The sequence below is a fragment of the Mytilus trossulus genome, chromosome 6 (assembly GCF_036588685.1).
Source record: "Mytilus trossulus isolate FHL-02 chromosome 6, PNRI_Mtr1.1.1.hap1, whole genome shotgun sequence".
NCBI lineage: Eukaryota > Metazoa > Mollusca > Bivalvia > Mytilida > Mytilidae > Mytilus > Mytilus trossulus.
Window position 1 is genome coordinate 75497382 of NC_086378.1, and position 20029 is coordinate 75517410.

At 31.2% G+C, this 20029-nt stretch overlaps 2 protein-coding genes across 2 annotated transcripts; both read right to left on the reverse strand.

Annotated features, from left to right (window-relative positions):
- Positions 1-2106: 2106 nt before the first annotated feature.
- LOC134723014 (uncharacterized) lies at positions 2107-4831 on the reverse strand. Its single transcript, XM_063586643.1, has 3 exons — positions 4762-4831; positions 2813-2930; positions 2107-2335 (listed from the first exon to the last, which is right to left on the reverse strand). The coding sequence occupies exons 1-3, from the start codon at positions 4829-4831 to the stop codon at positions 2107-2109; spliced, it is 417 nt and encodes a 138-aa protein (XP_063442713.1).
- Positions 4832-11318: 6487 nt separating this feature from the next.
- On the reverse strand, positions 11319-18735 carry LOC134723749 (uncharacterized). The gene is made up of 6 exons (XM_063587295.1): positions 18655-18735; positions 14883-14961; positions 14427-14564; positions 13407-13529; positions 12410-12527; positions 11319-11963 (listed from the first exon to the last, which is right to left on the reverse strand). Exons 2-6 carry the CDS (start codon positions 14944-14946, stop codon positions 11738-11740), a joined length of 669 nt encoding a protein of 222 aa, XP_063443365.1. The 5' UTR covers positions 14947-14961; positions 18655-18735; the 3' UTR covers positions 11319-11737.
- Between the last annotated feature and the right edge of the window lie 1294 nt (positions 18736-20029).

Below are 20029 nucleotides of genomic sequence, written 5' to 3' on the forward strand. Positions count from 1 at the left end.
TTATTTCATTGATTGATATTACTTTTACTTAAGGATCTTGAATACTATGAATGACAAAACTATTTTATTCAATAACACTACTTTTTCTGTTTAGTCTATTTTTCATGATATACATTTGACGTGAAACTGTACTTATGTCTCCCGTCATACTTTGAACCACACCATTATTTTATTTATTATTATTACTTTTACTGTTAAGTCTGGTTTTTGGTATATCTACTTTACGTGAGTCTGTATTTATGTATGCCGGCATACGACAAAATTATTTTTTATGTCTACCTGTGCGAATTTCAAACGCGCTATTTTACACCAGTAATGAAAACCTTCTATCATTTATGGGTAGACTATAAATTCAGCCGTATTTGACGTGAAACTGTTCTTATGTATCCCGTCATACTTTGAACCACACCATTATTTTATTTATTATTATTACTTTTACTGTTAAGTCTGTTTTTGTTATATCAACTTTACGTAAGTCTTCATTTATGTATGCCGTCATACGACAAAATTATTTTTATGTCTACCTGTGCGAATTTCAAACGCGCATTTTTAAACCAGTAATGAAACCTTCTATCATTATGGGTAGACTTTACATAGATAAATTCAGCCGTATAAGAAAAGCAAAATGAGAATGTTAAATTAATGTATGCCTTTTTGTGCTTCTTTGTTACATTTGTTGTTTATGTAGAGATATTAAGATGATAACACAATATTGACTGTTGTACCCCTATTTTTGACATTTTTACTCTTTGAGTATGTTTGTTTTGTTCATACATCGTTGACAATTTAATGGAATTTGATGCGACTGTCATATAAGTGAGAGGTTTAGCTAGCTATAAAACCAGGTTCAATCCACCATTTTCTATTAGAAAATGCCTGTACCAAGTCAGGAATATGACAGTTGTTACCCATTCGTTTGATGTGTTTGGACTTTTGATTTTGCCTTTTGATTTTTGATTTTCCTTTTTGAATTTTCCTCGGAGTTCGGTATTTTTGTGTTTTTACTTTTTTTTTGTAGTAACACTTTTTGCTTTCGAGTGAAAAGTTAAAATTCTTTGCAGCTTCGTGTAGTGATGACGAAGTTTTGATAATCCCATAACTGTTCTTTTAAAAAAAATTGGACAATACCTTCCAAAGTCGACATGTTGCCAATAAAGCGTTATTATAAATAAATCAATAATTGGGTATAAAATGTGTTTACTATAGTTGTGACTAGTGAGTATAATCAAATGCGTGAAATTGGTTATTTTTATTTAATTATTTTTTTTATCATTACAATATAATAGATTACCTTTGATGTCGTCTTTTAAATGACGTGACAACTAGAAGTGTCATACCTTAAGAAGTGTTAAGTATTAACTGTAAAATTGTTATTTATTCAGACCATACGCGTATGGGCGGACCACATGAATATTTACCAATACGGTCATGACCATACACGTATGGTCTAAATACTCATATGGTTCATATATATACAGTGTAACCTGCCTAATCCGACACCTGAGTATTCCAACATCTTGCTTTAACCGACACATGTTCACGGTCCCAAAATATGCCTATCCTTTCAGAAGCAAATATGATTATTAGGCATTAAAATTAGAAAGATAAAATCATAGGGAACATGTGTACTTAGTTTCAAATTGATTGGACTTCAACTTCATCAAAAACTACCTTGACCAAAAACTTTAACCTGAAACATGCACTTTCATTTTCTATGTTCAGTGGACCGTGAAATTGGGGTCAAAAGTTTAATTTGGCTTTAAAATTAGAAAGATCATATCATAAGGAACATGTGTACTAAGTTTCAAGTTGATTGGACTTTAACTTCATCAAAAACTACCTTGACCAAAAACTTTAACCTGAAGCAGGACAGACGGACGGACGAACGAACGGACAGACTGACGAACGGACAGACGAAAGGACAGGCGGACGAGCAGACGCACAGACAAGAAAACATAATGACCTTCTACTATCGTAGGTGGGGCATAAAAAATAATAATAGGTAAAACGTTTAGTTTGGCTACGATAAAATTATTATGGTTTACAGTTCAAATACAATGCAAATAAAAGGAACATTTGTAAGCTAATGTTAGACAATTATATAAATCATTCATAATAGCAGTAGTAGAGCTTGATGTTGCTGTTTCCACCATTAGCAGGGTGACTTCCACTGTTATAGTTTTTGTTGTAATGGTCCTCGTCATTTGTTTTGACAAATTCTATTCTAACATCCATCCCTTTAACAAGTTGGCACAGTGTTGAAGTGAAGTAGCGTAACAAATAGAATGTTCTATATGTTGGAAGGACAATCTTAGTTCTGTCTGATCCATCAGATCTATTAAGAATGGAATAAGTCATAAGAATATATTATTTTGCAGATAAAAGAAATTTAAAAAGATCAAATAATTAAACATCTGACTCTCTATTCATCAATTTATCTTGCAAAACTGCCCAGTTGTTATCATCTCTTTGGGATTTTTTTTTCAAAATCTGACTGTGTTGATATCACACTTTTGGTAATCTTCCTTGGTTTTATAATTTTGGTAATATCTTCTTGTTTTATGGATATAAGGGTTTGATTGCTTAGTGGTTTTTTTTGTTATTATAAATGTCGGATCTAATATACAAATAAGTTGTCCGCCCTGGTTATACTGATTTATCGCTTGCATGTTAAGTTAAAACAAGTATCGAACTCAGAGGTAAATAAAGGATTAATCCATAAAAACTGCCAAAATCAAACATTATCAACTAACATTACAAGTAAAAAAAACAAAATAATCAAGGTTCTTAAATTCTAAAAATTAAATTTTACCTGCAACAGTAGTTTATGAGCGTATCTCTGTCATATATTCCACTAGGTAGTACCCCGCCCTTTTCCTTGCTATTCTTCCTATCTTCGTCATCCCAATATATAATTCCGTTCTTGAACCCTAATATAAGTAATGACAACACATACCATACTCTTCCTATGTTATCATCGTAAGGTCTTTGATGACATTATCATTGTTAGCATACTGTTGTCATCTCATGAAGGATAAAAAAAACTAACGAAAAAAACCAATCGGCTTGTTTAAGCATCTGTTAAAAAACAGACTTTTGAAATTCCATTGACTAAATGTCGTATTTTTGGTTGTTCGTATTCAGATTTTTTAATCCAATTTCATACGTTGTATAATGTTTATGGATATTCAAAATAGAATGTGTTGGTTATCCAAAACAGAATGTCTTGTGTGGTCAAAATATTTATTTTCTTTTGGATATTCAAAATAGAATGTTTTTCTAGCCGCAAAACCAGGTTCAACCCACCATTTGTTTCATAAATGTCCTGTACCAAGTCAGGAAAATCGTTTTCATCGTTTTCAATATAATGGAATTGTATGCGACTGTCATACCAGTAATAGGTTAAGGTAGGAATAAAACCACGTTAAATCCACCATTTTCTACATAAGAAAATGTCTTTACCGAGGCATGGAAAATGACAGTTGTTATCTGTTATGTTGATATATTAAAACTTTTGATTTTGCCATTTGCTGAAGAACTTTCCGTTTTAGAATTTTATTCAGAGTTCTGCATTTTTTATCTTTCTTTTTGAATAAAATAAAAATTGAAACCTTCTGGTATCTCTTGTTTCTCATTTTCGTACATATACAAATTGTATCTTGTGGTCTTTACGTTTTTAATTAATTCAAAAAGGCAAAAAAGAATCAGCAGCAGACAAACCAAACAACCTTTCCGGATTAAGAGTTAGGCAAGTATCCGAATCTTCATGTCTATATAACAAAAACTGATCGATGACTGCTTTGCTAGTAATACTTTCGTGGCAAAAGTCTTATATCAAAGGTTTCGACAAAATGAGTAATTATTAATATTTAGTCAATCACTATAACTTGTTCTTGTTCGGATGATTATGAGAATTTTATTCCATTTACGATTTAAATATTGAGTATAAACAGACTAAATGCATATCAACAACAAATCTTTGCATCTGACGTTGTCCCTAATAGCAAGCTCATGAGAGATCATATTTTATGTTATTTGTATTCCAGCCTGCAAATGAAACGAGAAGATTTTTGACAACAAAATCAAGAACGGAAAATCAATTTAGTGTAACTGTTTGAACATTTTTGCATGCACAGCCAATCTCAACAACATCTGTCAAAATGGATATATATGTGACCATGAAGACTTAGAAAACAAAAACAAAAGACAAAAGAAAGAAAAACAGCTAAGAAGAGTATTTGTAGTACACTTGACAGCACCCAATTAGTTCATATATATATTGGTTGTTACTGGTATATTGGCAGATAGAACTATCAATGGTCATGCTAGCAATTAACACTCATAAGAAATATAACGTGATGGAAAATCTAAAGTTAATACCGAAGACCTTATGATAAAATAATCTACTAACAAGAATAGCCGACTTCAAAGTCAGTTCTAAAAGGAATGTCCATGAAACCTAATAAAGCAAAAGCTCAACTACCAGTATATAACAAAAAAACAAAGAATGGGAAAACAACTGTCACAATCCTAACTTGGTGCCACTGCAGAGTGGTTCCCACTAAAAAATTGATCAATGGAAAGCTTTTACGCCTAGAAAATTATCTATCTCATTTAACTTGATTCTGTTGATTTGGTATGAAAAAAAGAGATTAAAAGGTTGCACAGCTATTTTGATTTATATTTGAAAACTATCAGATTTTTCTAAAAAATCAGTACTACAAGACATTTTCCTCTAAAAAGATAAGAAATTTGACCAACCCCTGAAATATTTTTTATGTTTTTGCCTATTTTTCTGTTCAATGTCTTTTGTGGCAGTTTCCTCTATCATTTGATATGCTATTGTTCTAATGCAGACTATCTGTTTTCAATATTCATGTAGATGCCTCAATTTTTTTTTACCTACTTAATGACGTTATCAGTATATCCTCGATTTAAAGTTTAAATATTCCTCCGATATCTTTCTGATTCTTAGACATGATAAGTAATTTGAGGTAAATAAAGTATCATATCTGTTTTAATTCATTGTAATTGCTATAGAATGTTTTAAATGAACAGTGTATAGATATTAATAAATATACAATTAAATATATGATACCTTACATACTTTAAGATTTATAACTGTGTTAAAAAATGTAAATAATTGGTTGCCCTTAAAATATGTTTCTTTCAACACGATATTTTTTACGGTTACCAAAACATAATTATTTGCACTTCACAAAACTAATATTTTATGGTATATAATTGAATGATTTTTACGCCTTTTATAATTCATGTTTGTGTTTGTTCGTAATCTATTTTTGATAATCCAAAATGGTGAAATAAAACGTCATGTGACGCTCATTTAATTCTTCACAAAGGCTCATTATTTTTGAAATTATTTTTATGTTTTTTGGCCATTTTTCTGTATTCTATATATTGTGGTAGTTTCCCTCTGTTCTTTATATCTAAACATCCCATTGTCGTTTTTAAATTTTAATTAGATTTTCCCACTATTTTTTTATTTTGTTTCAGGGGGAGGTTGCCCTTCGCCATGCTATTTTGCACATTTTGCATTTAGGTGGAAGGATTTGTTGCTTTATATTTTTTATCGTAAAGTACAACAGTGTTATTTATATTATTATGTAAACATACACATACTAATCAGTTGAAGTTCAAAAATGATCCGGTTTCATTTTTTATAAATTTTCTATTTCAGTCACGACTTCCATTTGTAAAATTGATCAAAATTTGATGAAAGCGTCACATTATAAATTTCATGACATCATTATTGACTTAAGTGTGCTTGTTAAATTTGATCTTACTACATCTTCTTATCTTATTTTACAAATGTTATAACGCGACGTTACCAGTTGCCCTGAATCTCAATAAAACACACGATTTTCCATTCATACACAAAAATGTCTTTGAACAACAAAGTTTGCTTACAGTTCATTGACTAAAGAGTTCTCAGTGGTAAATAAAGGCAACAGTAGTATACCGCTATAAGGTTGTCTAAGAAGCCGAACGACTATATCATTAGCCTCACACATGGCATAAGAGAATTTAATAGCAAAGCCTGGTCTGCTAAGAGTCAGAATAATGTGTCTGGGTAGGGTATAAATATAAAAAACGAAATTGTGGTATGATTGCCAATGAGACAACTCTTAACAAGAGAGCAAATGACACAATAACAATTTATAAAAGTTTACCTTTATAGGCAAAGTTACGACCTTCAACACGTAACCTTGGCTCACACCGAACAGCAAGCTATAAAGGGCCCCAAAATTTACTAGTGTAATACCATTTGTACGGGAAAACCAACGGTCTAATCAATATAAAAACGAGAAGCATGGTTGAGCCGATATAGAAAATGGACAAGAAGTCCTGATTACATACAGACAAACAAAACCTGAAGATTTTATGTGAAAATGACAACGATAATGATGGTGGTAGTATTAACGTAGTCAGGTCGTAGGAAGAGCGTGATGAGGACGGCATAGGCGTGCTAGAATCGTACTATGGTTTAAATGTTCTCTATAAAAAAAATGTTAAAACAAGAATTCAGAGTATAAAATATACACACAAAAAAAAACCTTCAGTAAAAATATAGCACAAAAAACATCCCAAAACGGTTGAATGCGAATTGCCTGAGTATGGTGCAACCTACGTTACAGAACTACATTTTAATCGTTTATGTATCAATCTCTGGCTTTTGAATGGTTAACATTGCGACTATTAAAAAATATCTTCATTTTGAGAATTTGACATTTTTTTTTACTTCATTCAAATGACAAAATACAAATGTATTTTTATTATATACGTGAAAAAATATCTCCCTTAGTAAAGCTGTTGCTTATTTGTATTTGATCGAGAAAATTATCCGAGGACATTGTAGTTCATCTGAAGTCAACGCCATGTGAAGTTGGCACCATGTTTTTTGTCAAACATGTGTTAACTATCAGCCGCATTCCTTCGAGATAGCGTTTTTCAATTAGCGGAATTAAACTACTTTCTCAAATATATATAGCACAAAAAACATCCCAAAACGGTTGAATGCGAATTGCCTGAGTATGGTGCAACCTACGTTACAGAACTACATTTTAATCGTTTATGTATCAATCTCTGGCTTTTGAATGGTTAACATTGCGACTATTAAAAAATATCTTCATTTTGAGAATTTGACATTTTTTTTTACTTCATTCAAATGACAAAACACAAATGTATTTTATTATTTACGTGAAAAAATATCTCCCTTTGTAAAGCTGTTGCTAATTTGTATTTGATGGAAAACATTACCCGAGGACATTGTAGTTCATCTGCAGTCACCGCCATGTGAAGTTGGCAACCATGTTTTTGTCAAACATGTGTTAACTATCAGCCGCATTCCTTCGAGATAACGTTTTTCAATTAGCGGAATTAAACTACTTTCTAAAATATCAACAACTGCCGTACATTTTGTTGTGATTGTACTGTTTAATCCTGACCTTCACATGATCCAAGATTTTTTTCATTGTAAATCCGCAATGTTGGTTTCTATGAGGATCCTTTATTTACATAACATTCGTTCCTCTCCGGTAATAATCGTGTCATCGATTTGTTACATTTTCCTGCGTTTGTTAACAATAAATATGAAGAAAAGATCCGGGTGCTTCCGATAAAAAATGGACGGCACACGGAACTCTAGGGCAACACTACTTTCGGTAATAACAATGTCCGATTCCAGCATTGAAAATTATCTAAATTAAGCGAACGTTAGGATTATACAGTGCAAGCACAATAAAAAGTAGTTGCTTTTTGGAAAGATATTTGGATCTGCTAATTCAAAAACATCATCTCGAATGAATGGGGTTGTTAGTTTACAAAATTTTGACTAAAAACATGGTGCCAATTTTGATTGACGGCGACTTTTACGTAAATTTCGCCATCAGTATGACGCCCTGGCAATACACTATTTTTAGTCACTTTTCTCCACTCTGAAGTCATGGCCAAATTCACATTTTCATTCATCAATAATCAATAGAATTAACATAATTTTAAAAAGGATGCAGTTGCCCCGAAACAATAATGTTTACTAGTTCAGAACAATGGACGCATTATCAAACACCAAAACATACAATTAAAATCACAAGATGAAGGATAAAGTTTTCTGCGTTTTGACAGGGGAAAAAACCGGTAGGATAAAACATTTTTTTTCCACTCTAGCAAAAGTGGAAACCACAAACATACTGAAAAACGTACAGTTAAACTAAAAAAACAAGTACGATATTAGATTAGAAAAAAGAAGAGCGTTAAGAAATGATCAACATAAACTAACGAAACAATTCTATCATCTACTAACATGCTAGCACCCGACCTCAATTAAACTGATATCAACGTATACGTATCGTGTTAATATATTCTCTTTAAATTTATGTTATACATAAATACACTTTCATATTTGTATTTTCTATGTGAGATTCGAAATAAGTTAAACAACTTTTACATGCCACCTATTTAGCGGTTTTATATTTGCTATGTCGTACAATATTCCGGTCCTCAGTTTCAAACTAAAGTTTGTGAGACGGAAGCAGCCACATGGATGGTAATGAAGAAATGCCTTTAAATTGTATATAAAAAAAAATTGTTTTAGATTTCAGACGTAATGATCGTATATAAAAATTAATATTCAAAGACTTATTAAAGACACCAAGATTATAATTTTATAAACCAGACTAGCATTTTTTATAAAAAAGAATACTCATCAGTGACGATCAAATAAAACAATTTTCTGTCTAATTGCTTTATTCATCAAATGTTATACGGACATTTTTGTTGCTAAGGGCAATACGTTGGCACAACCTTTGGAATAGGAATTGTCCATCATTTCGTGATGCCTAAGATAAACTCTCATTTTGGGAAGGTTCGTTTTACTTCATCTTAATTTCTGTACATTGTTTTTTTAATTGCTTTTTTTTTTGTCTTTTTGTTTGTTTGTTCTTTTGCCCAGAAAGTAGCCTCGTTGGTCGATTGTTCTCAGAAATTCAACTATCATATCAATAGCCTGTTACCACTATTTGTGAGTTTGAACACCACAATTAGTAGATGCGTTTTTTTAAAGGTCAGGTTGTCTCTCCTGGTATCCGTCTTTTCCCAACTATAAAAACTGCCAGATGTACCTTATGGTTAGGAATGAGACGTAAACAGCAATCAACCAATCAATGTACTCAATTTTTGACATTTGTATGTTTGTTTGTTTTTCTCACTCATTGTAAATGAAATAAACAAATTTTTCGCCTGTCATAATGATAGGTTAAGCAAGAAATCAATTCAGGTTTGGTCCATCATTTGTCACATAAGGAAATGCCTGTACCAATTCTGAAATATTCCGTTTTATTTGTGATTTTACATTTTCTTCGATTTACTTTGTTGATTTGTTATTTTTTGGAAACAGGATAATTAAATATCGAAAAAATAGTTTTACTGATTTGTCGCTAAAACGTTTATTTTCAAGGTAAGGGTTCAATTGAGTTATAACTAGATAAACATATTTGTGTTGATAAAAATAAATAGATATAGTAAGGATTGCAAATGCGTCAAGTATCTACCAAGGATAGGTAACTAGATATTATTGGTTACATAGTGTGTTAGTGACCTAATATGATATATACAGGGTCAGTAAATTCCATATGAAGTGAGAGCGAAGCTCGAACCCCATATGGAATTTACATACCCTGTATATATCATATTAGGTCATTAGCACACTATGTAACGAATTTATCTTACTGACTATCTTTATTAGTTGAATTTAGACTAACGTTGTCTTATTTGCTATCATGAAACATCTTCTTATTTCTGTATTAAAGTATTCAAGAGTTCAATTTTAAGAACCTTCTTCAATTGGTCTGCACTTCAATTGGTCAATTGGTCTGCTATAAACAACTAATGTAAACGAGAAATATGTATTATCAACAACCTTGATATCAACAATATTAAACAGAACTTTAATAGTTAAACAGTGCCCAAGTCCTAAATTCACAACTAACCGTGTATTGAAATAAGCCCCGCCTTCCTACTGACCTAATATTGAATATATACTTTTACTATGAAGTTTCGAAGAGAAAAAATGTCACAGAATAGAAACCACAAAAAGCATTACAATTTGTTTTCAAAGGTCAATACAAGGCTTAAGGGCTGTGCTGGATATTTTCAAAATTTATATGCCCAAACAAGAAGTTCAAATTCTGTACTATCCCTACCTTCACTTTTGGTCTGTCTCAGAATTCAAGGTTGCCGTTTTTTTTTTTTTTTATATATATATACTGTTAACATTCCAAAGTTATTCTCTATGAGATGAAACGTCACATTGAGAGATCACATTTGGGAACTTGTAGATAACATAATAATCCATCTTTGAATATTATGTTTATTCCCAATAAAGGCGTGGTTTAAGAAACAGCTGTATTTTTAAAAAGTGCAACCTAAAGATTAAAGGCAAAAGAAACCAAATAAACATTCACATATAACCAAAAATTGAATTTCAACGCCGTATATTTAAAAAAAAATATATTAAACATCAACACCCGGTGATAAATCTTATTCGGTAGAACATTTGGGAAAAGGAGAATGGGATTTTGGTAATTACAATTATATCATATTCGTCCATATCTGTGAAAATAATAGTCCATGACGATCAACCAAGTCGTGATTGCGTCCATGAACTTTTTCAAGGAGATGATTTAAACTTCTCCACTTCAAAAACTTAGTTATATAACTTCGTTTTGAGCAGCAACCCTCTATCATGAAAACCATGATATGAACCTCAACCCCTACCATATCTTATCAACTGGGAAATATAGACTTCATCTCCAAACTTATAGTTTAAAAGCAGGAAATAGTTTATGGTTGAAGTATAAGGATAAAAAATATATTAACATGCCAAAATCGAATTCAAGCGTTTAAACCACCAGCCTGATGTGTTTTAAATCAATTTTACAAAAACATATATTAACATAAAACAGAAACAAATGACAGCCAATTAAACAAATGAGTTCTACCACAAACAGGCACAGGTAGAATATTGGTGAGTTGAGACTTTGTTAGAGTTAATTCCTTTCTTTTAAAATATCATACATTTGTATCATCACTGTGAATGCCGTACACCAACATATTGGTTCAAAACCTTAGAATAACAAACATTAAAAAAAAAGCCAAAAAGTACGAATCTAACAAATTCTCATTAAAAAAATGGTGTCAGAGTCTAATCAGCTAATTGATAAACCATTACCTCCAACACTGTATCAATAAAAACACAATCAAGATATTTTGCAGCTAAAATATTACAAAAGACATTATTTTAAATACATTGTAACTCTTTAATTTTTTATTATATATATATATGTGTTATGTCAGTCAGAATTTAGAAAGAAAGAAAAAGCGTTTTTTAAATGCGACACATATATTTCATAATATGGAACTGGCAATTGCGAAACAGCTTATTCGTGTTTAAATGTTAATGTTTAATTTTTACACCTTTAGTTTGTTATTTTTTTCTTCTCATTATTGAAAATTAAAGATCACTTGATCAGTCGTATTCCTCGACAGTTAAGGAAAATTTATATTGAGGAATCATTCTGAAATTGTTGAACTGCATAGTGGAAGATAAAAAGTCAAAACGAACAAGAAACAGGAAGACAGTATCTGGAGTGTTTTGTCTAAATATAGCGAAAACTAGTTAAAATACTCTAAATAGGTACACTACAAGGCTACACGCTATGAATCAGTAATAATAGCAGTAGTAGAGCTTGTTGTTGTTGGTTCCACCATTCAGGGGGTGACTTCCACTGTTGCTGTTTTTGTTGTTATTGTCCTCGTCATCAGTTTTGATGATCTCCTCTCTAGCAATCATCCCTTTAACCTGTTGGCATGGTGATGATGTGACGCGTAACAAATAGAACGGTTTTTCTGTTGGAAGGATAATCTTAGTGCTGTATGATCCATCAGATCTGTAAAATAAAAAATGGAATAAGTCATAAGGATAAGATAAATTTATCAGATTAAAAAAATTTGGAATGACACATGTAGAATATAACATTCTCTTTCTATACTGTAACTTTTCAGCAGTGATCTTCTCCCTTTTAAAACATATGATACATCTTTGGTACTCTTTATCCACAAATAGAATATACCCTGTCCATTTAAAGGTCTAACTGTTCAGCGTTTTATCGCCTTTTAAGAGGCGTATGCTGGAGTTCAAACAAGTTCTCACCCTGGTCAGATTTAAATATCGTCAGCAAGCAAATTCAATTAGTATTGAAATATACCAAATTTTAAGGAATATTAAAAGAAGTCCAATTGAAACTGACAAAATTCTAACAACAGAATGAAGGAAAAACAACCGTTAACTTAAATTTTTACCCAACCAAATTGATTTAATTTCAAAATATAATACCTGCAACAGTAGTCAATGAGTGTATCTTTGTCGAATTCTCCACTAGGTAGTATCCCGTCCTTGTCATTGCTATTATTCTTATCTTCGTCATCCCAATAGATACTACCGGTCTGGAAACCTAACAAAAAAACGACATATAATCGTCTTATTCTGTTATACTCAACGTGTCCTTAAATCTTAAATAACTTTACCATTGAAATCATACATTGAATTTTTGTTTTAAATGAATGAAAATTATCGGAACATTTTATTATCTCTAATAATGGGTTCTGAAATTCTTAGACATGTCTTTTTTTATGACTGAGTCAGAACATGTTTGACAAAATTTATCTTCACCCAACCTTGACCCACAATTTTACTACAATTACATGAATGTTTTGATATTCAAAATAGAATGTCTTGGACATTAAAAAAAATGTTTTGGATATTCAAAAATAAACTTTTCAAATTAAAAACAAAACAGCGTAGGTCTTCCTTCTTTGAAACAGCTTAAATTGTCATTATGCTGTTCTTTGTTAATAACAATATTTTATTATTATTTTACTTTTTTGTGTCTTATTGATAATTTGCAATCAAAATATACCATTTTATGTTGCACATGTATATTAAAAGCAAGTTTGTTTTATCAATTTTTACTTGGTATTCTTCAGGTAAATATATACCTGGTGGACACGATATCCCTTATCTTAGAATACAGTAATATTTACTTGGTATTCTTAAGGTAAATATATACCTGGTTGACACGATATCCCTTGTCTTAGAATACAGTAATTTTTACTTGGATATAGGAAGATGTGGTGTGAGTGCCAATGAGACAACTCTCCATCTTAATAACAATTTAAAAAGTAAACCATTATAAGTTAAAGTACGGCCTTCAACACGGAGCCTTGGCTCACACCAAACAACAAGCTATGAAGGGCCCCAAAATTACTAGTGTAAAATCCCATGCCTTAGAATACAGTAATTTTTACTTGGTATTCTTAAGGTAAATATATACCTGGTGGACACGATATCCCTTGTCTTAGAATACAGTAATTTCCATTTGGCCAACTTTGAGTTCCGGATGGTGTTTGTTGGTCTTTGGTACAATAATAAAACTTCATGTTCGATCCAAAGGTACCTGTACGTTAAATATAATGTTTTGTAAGATATATATAAAACATGTAACATGTTGCATGCGCAGTTATTATATGGTATGGCTCGAGCCAATTTATGGTTGTACTGATTGAATGGTTTTCGATATAGAATAAAACAAATCTTTAAGGGCTAATTCATTTTTTATCCAAGGCGATTACCCACACTTAACAATAAAGTCCTTATAAGAGTCCCGTTATACAAATCAGAAAAAATAATGTATTTTATTCTTATAATTTTTAAGTTTAATATAAACATTGTTTGTTTAATGCTTACTATAATCACCATTAAATGCACAATTGAGCGGTCATAACCAAGAAGTTGATCACAATATTGATTTTCAAAAATCCACAAATTTTCGATAAATTTATCATAATCTTTGATGAAATAGCACCTACACCAAAATCTTCATTTTAATGATATAATATCGAATTTCAACTGTAACAGTAACGAAATAATCCTTCAATTGAAGTTTTCATTCGTTTGTCTTGACCTTAATTCAATAAATTATTCATGAAATTTCGCAGACTTCAAATTTTATTTTATACATTTTCGAGGCATCAATTTATTATTTCATTTTTTGTTAAATATGCATTAGAATACAAACAATTGTTGTAAATGTTTTTCAATCTTAATTTGCTGAAAATTCGCAAATCCATGCATGCATGTGTATTGCGCATAAAAAGTACATCTTGAAGGTTATGAAAATAGTTTCGGAAATATGGTTTATCGAAGTGTTAACCATGGAAAAAATCTAATTGACTAATCCATTTCAAGTAGTTGTAGATGTAAAAATTTTATAAGAATTATTTATAAATATCTTATTTTTAAAAACTAAAACGATAATCTTAATTTAATTTGATAATAAAAATAATATAAATACCGTAGAAATGATGTTCACTTGGAAGTTCGTTACTATTGTTTTTGTCTTCATTATCTTGTTTTCTCCATCCTTCATGCCATCCTGTAGGACATCCGGTTTTCGGTTTCACTAGTGTGTAGCTTCCTGATGGCCATTGCACTAAATAATTAAGAAAACTAAATTAGCGTTAATAACTAATGGCAGTCCTGAAAATTAAAAAAAAATATATGACACAGGCATGTTTGAGATCGCTTCACAATACCGGCATACTTTTAATACGAGTGCTGTATACGAGTTTATTTATGGTTAAACAATTTTTTAGTATTTTTCATATCCATATTTGTACATTATCTACAAAAATATATAACACCTAATAAATGATACCTATAAAATTCATTATATTAAAGTATCATAGATGCGCAGAAATGGTGATAATAATAATTTGCAAAAAAATATGTTCTATATCAAATAAGTTACCTCCATATGCAGAAGAAACTATGAGGATTGTTGTAAATATGGCCAGCATGTTAACGCAATGCATATCGGTATCAAGAAGCTGAAATGATTAAATACACGTTAAACAATTTTAATATTGCAAAAATTATACAGTAAAAGCAATTAAACTTCAAATAAAGGTATGGACAGATTGCAGAACCAAGAAAGTACATATGTGTATAAAAATAATATTAAGTAAGGTTCGAATAACAACATGCCAATAAAACATTATTCACAGATTTATTTACAGTATTTAATTGGTAACGTTTATGATTTAGTTTATTCAAAGGATTGATAACTTTACCCGGATTGTTTTTAAATTTCCAGGTTCTGTTAACCTTATCATCGTATTAAAAAGAATGTGCGTACTATTACTGAATGATAACTGCTTCAATTTTCACCACGGGATTTCCTAACATTTTTGAGGACTAACTGGTGGTATTGTGCTTTTTTCTTGTCTTTGCTAGGGTACCGGAATCTCTCCTGGTGGACAATCTGTCCCCGAGGATTCTACCAGTCCGGTAGCCTAACAGCACGAAAACTAGTAGGTATACTACTGTGGACTTTGTTAACACATTCCCCGTTCCTGATTTCTTTTTTTTATTCAATTTATACAGCGTGTTTGCTTAATCATTATCGATAACGTTCTATCTATACTGCTCGTATCAAACTTAACCCTTACCTTACTCAACTGTTGTTTATATCAATAAAATTGAGAATGCAAATGGGGAATGTATCAAAGAGACAACAACCCGACCATAGAAAAAACAACAACAGAAGGTCACCAACCAGTCTTCAATGTAACGAGAAATTCCCGCACCCTCAGGCGTCTATCAGCTGGCCCCTTAACAAATATATACTAGTTCAGTGATAAAGAACGCCATTCTTATTTTAAAATTGTACACAGGAAACTAAAATTTAAATAATACAAGACTAACATAGACCAGAGGCTCCTGACTTGGGACATGCGCAAAAATGCGGCGGAGTTAAACATGTTTATGAAATCTCAATCCTCCCCCGTTACCTATAAATGTATGGTATATGTATTCAAATCACACGAGAATGCATCCATGTTTTATTAATAATATACGAAAAAAGTAAAATCACAAAAATACTGAACTCAGAGGAAAATCAATTTGGAAAGTCCATAATCACATGGCAAAATCAAAAAACAAAACGCATCAAAAACGAATGGACAAGAACTGTCATATTCCTGACTTGGTACAGGCATTTTCAAATGTAGAAAATGGTGGATTAAACCTGGTTCTATAGCGCTAACCCTCTCACTTTAATAACAGTCTCATCAAATTCCGTTACATTTACATGATGCGTTAAATAAACAGTCACAATCAATAAAATAGTCAAAATATGGGAACATCAGTCATCATCGTATAACAATTTAACAGGACACAACAACATCTACTATCTACGAACACATGGATTGATTTGAGTGTCTGACGTCAGAAAAATTATATACGTCACATAAATTTGTCGTTCAATGTGCATACAATAGTTATCAAAAGTACCTGGATTATAAACAATTTTAAATTTTACATAGGCAATGAGCGCAGACAGGGTTAAAAAATCAAAAGTGTGTAAGAATAAATTACAGAAATCAAACTAGTCCAAAAGTTATACATAGAATTTATGAGAATCCAAAACTTTTAAAAGGAACAATTTAACAGGACACAAAAACCTATCCACGAACACATGGATCTACTTGAGTGTCCGACGTCAGAAAAATTATATACGTCACATAAATTTGTCGTTCAATGTGCATACAAACAATTTTAAAATTTACATAGGCAATGTACGCATACAGGGTTAAAAAATCAAAAGTATGTAAGAATAAATTACAGAAATAGACCGAGATTCAAACTAGTCCAAAAATTATACATAGAATATATGAGAATCCAAAACTTTTTAAAGGGAACAATTTAACAGGACACAATAACATCTACTGTCTAAGAACGCATGGATTGATTTGAGTGTCTGACGTTAGAAAAATTATATACGTCACATAAATTTGTTGTTCAATGTGCATACAAACAATTTTAAAAAAAAATTTCATAGGCAATGTACGCATACAGAGTTAAAAAATCAAAAGTATGTAAGAATAAATTACAGAAATAGACCGAGATTCAAACTAGTTCAAAAGTTATACATAGAATTTATGAGAATCCAAAAATTGTCAATTCCACTACGCCATTGATTGATTTTGACGTTTGTGGTTCAACGTATACAAGTAATTCATAATAGAAATATATCATAATGACATATTATAGACAAATATCATACTGACGGGATCTTTTAAAGTACAGAGTCACGTTATAAGCACAAAAGAAATACAAAGAGTCACATATACAAAACAAATCACCAAAAAATGAAAGCCAATACAAACACATTGACGAGATGTATAAGTACCGAGCCACGTCAAACGGATATCACATAAAACCATTCAACAGTAAAAGTAATCTTAATAATAGAACAAAAACAAATAAAAGAACAATAAAACATGTTGTTAAGATGATACACAACATCAGTACGCAGAATCTATACATCAAGACCATCGTGTATTATTTGAGAAGTTGATACGGAATATTTATCAACAAGGTCTTGGTACCTTCCGATGAACTTTTTTAGAAAAAGGACGAGACGTTCTTTGACATACCCCTGGTTCATCAACTTTCTACTCAGACACTGATGACGTTTTACAAAGTCTGAGTAGGAGCTGCAAGCTCTTGAATATCGAATAAGTTGGGAAATATATATCCCATATAGAGATGAAGTTGGTATATTGCTACTAAGGTGGGGGAAATTTATAATTTCGAAATTAAAATCGTCTCGTTTGTCATAGATTCTGGTACTGAGATGACTGTGTAAGTCAAATTCGAGATATAAGTCTAAAAATGAGGCGGAGGAAGCCGTGTCTGTTGTTTCTTTAATCTCGAGTTCTGGGGGATATATTAATGGAACCCAATCAGAAAAGTTCGGATTGTTTAAGGAAAGAACATCATCAATATATCTGAAAGTGAAATTAAATAATCTGGCTTCTTTGATCCTCTTGTTTTTGACAAGTGTCTGGAGGAACTCCGATTCATATGAAAATAAGAAGAGGTCGGCAAGAAGAGGCGCACAGTTTGTTCCCATAGGAATGCCGACAACTTGTTGGAAAAGTCTACCTCCAAACTCAAAAAATAGTTCTACATTTTATTATTTTTTTTCTCTTATTCAAAAATCTAATGTAAGCAAAAACAGACATATGTATAGCAGCTGAGAATACTAAATTTAGTAAAAGGGTTATTAACAGTGAAATAATATCCAATATTCCTTCTTTAAACTGATTGTCTTAATAAAAAAAAAATGATGGTAAACTAAAGTTTCATTTGATAATAAAATGGAAAAATCACAATGAAACGTACAGATTTATTTATTTTTCTCTCTTCACGGATAGTTAAACATTTTTTCTGATATGATATAATTGTATCTGTCATCGGCTTAAATCGAATTTTATTATCATTTATCATTTAACTACAATTTTTTCATAAAACAAGGATATTTAATTATCCAAAATTTCTAAAAAAAAAAAAAAAAACGTTTTATGGTAATTTCGATTTGTATATGTTATAATAAAATTTTCCAATAAATATCTGATTAACTGTTTCATTTAAAAACTTTAAAAAAAAATATTATGAAGCAAATAAAATATAGATTTATAAGCCATGAAGTGAAAAATAAAATTAGTCTTACTTACTATTGGTTATCAATGTTTCAACTGTGGTGCTTTGATAATTGTAACTCCTGATATATATACGAAAAATATAAGAGCTTTGTCCAATAGATTTTAAGTATCCCGAGGCCTAGGGCATTTCACGATTTTTATTATTAGGTATTATAAAAATAACAAAACTAAAAATATGAGAGTGCTTTAATGTATTAAAATACATACATTATGAATATCCATTGTTTGAAGCGTGACAAAAACATTTTTTTTTTCTAGTAAATACACACGACCGTGACTTTCTGTAGCTTTGGAGGATCAATATTATATTACTTTACAGATTATATCAACAAAAATACGTATGAGATCAATTGTTAATGCTTCAGATATATATGAACATTTTACATGTCTGTATGTTGTCAAGTTTACCTTTTTTTAAGATTAGTGTGTCGGTGTTCTGGTTTTATAGTGTGTTCTTTTATTAAAGAAGAGAGCCGAAGGATACCAAAGGGACAGTCAAAACTCATAAATCGAAAAAAGACTGACAACGTCATGCCTAAAAATGAAAAAGACAAACAGACAAACAATAGTACAGATGACACAACATCGAAACTAAAGAATAAACAACACGAACCCCACCAAAAACTACGAATGATCTCGGGTGTTCCGGTAGGGTAAACAGCTCCTGCTCCACATGTGGCACCCTATTATTAAACTACACTCATTTTTATCCTCTTATGTAACTAATTTTGAATGATCAAAGGGGTTTGGTCTTACACGAGCAACACGACGAGTATCACATGTGGATCAGGATCTGCCTATCCTTTCTGTACACCTGACATCATTTTCGTGGGGTTCGTGTTTGTGAGTCTAGATGTCTGTGTTGGGTTTTGTATATGTTTTTGTTTAATGATCAAGATTAACAGGTGAGGGTTCAAAATAAATTGACTTAGTTGAACGACATATTTTTATTGTGCTATGGTTTATTTGCTAAGTAAATGTGCTTTGTCTAGTATTACTGTCTTTGTTCACCTATTTGTTTGTAGTAATTTATTTGATAATGTTGATCGCTCTATCCCTATTTGTGGCATGTTTACCAATTAATTATGTTTTGTTCACACATCGTTGTCAATAGAATAGATTTGTTGGCGACTCTCATACAAGTGTGAGGTCAAACTAGCTTTAAAACGAATTTTAATCTGCTATTTTCTACATGAGAAAATATCAGTTCCCAGTCAGGGTTATGATAGCCTTTCATTTGATGTGTTTGAGGTTTTAATTTTCCCTTAACAAAGAGGCTATCAGTTAAGAACTTTCCTCTTTTTTTTTTGTTATTTTCCTTGTGTCAAAATCCAAACCTCCAGATTTCTGTTGTACATCATACTATTCATTTACAAAAAATGTATGT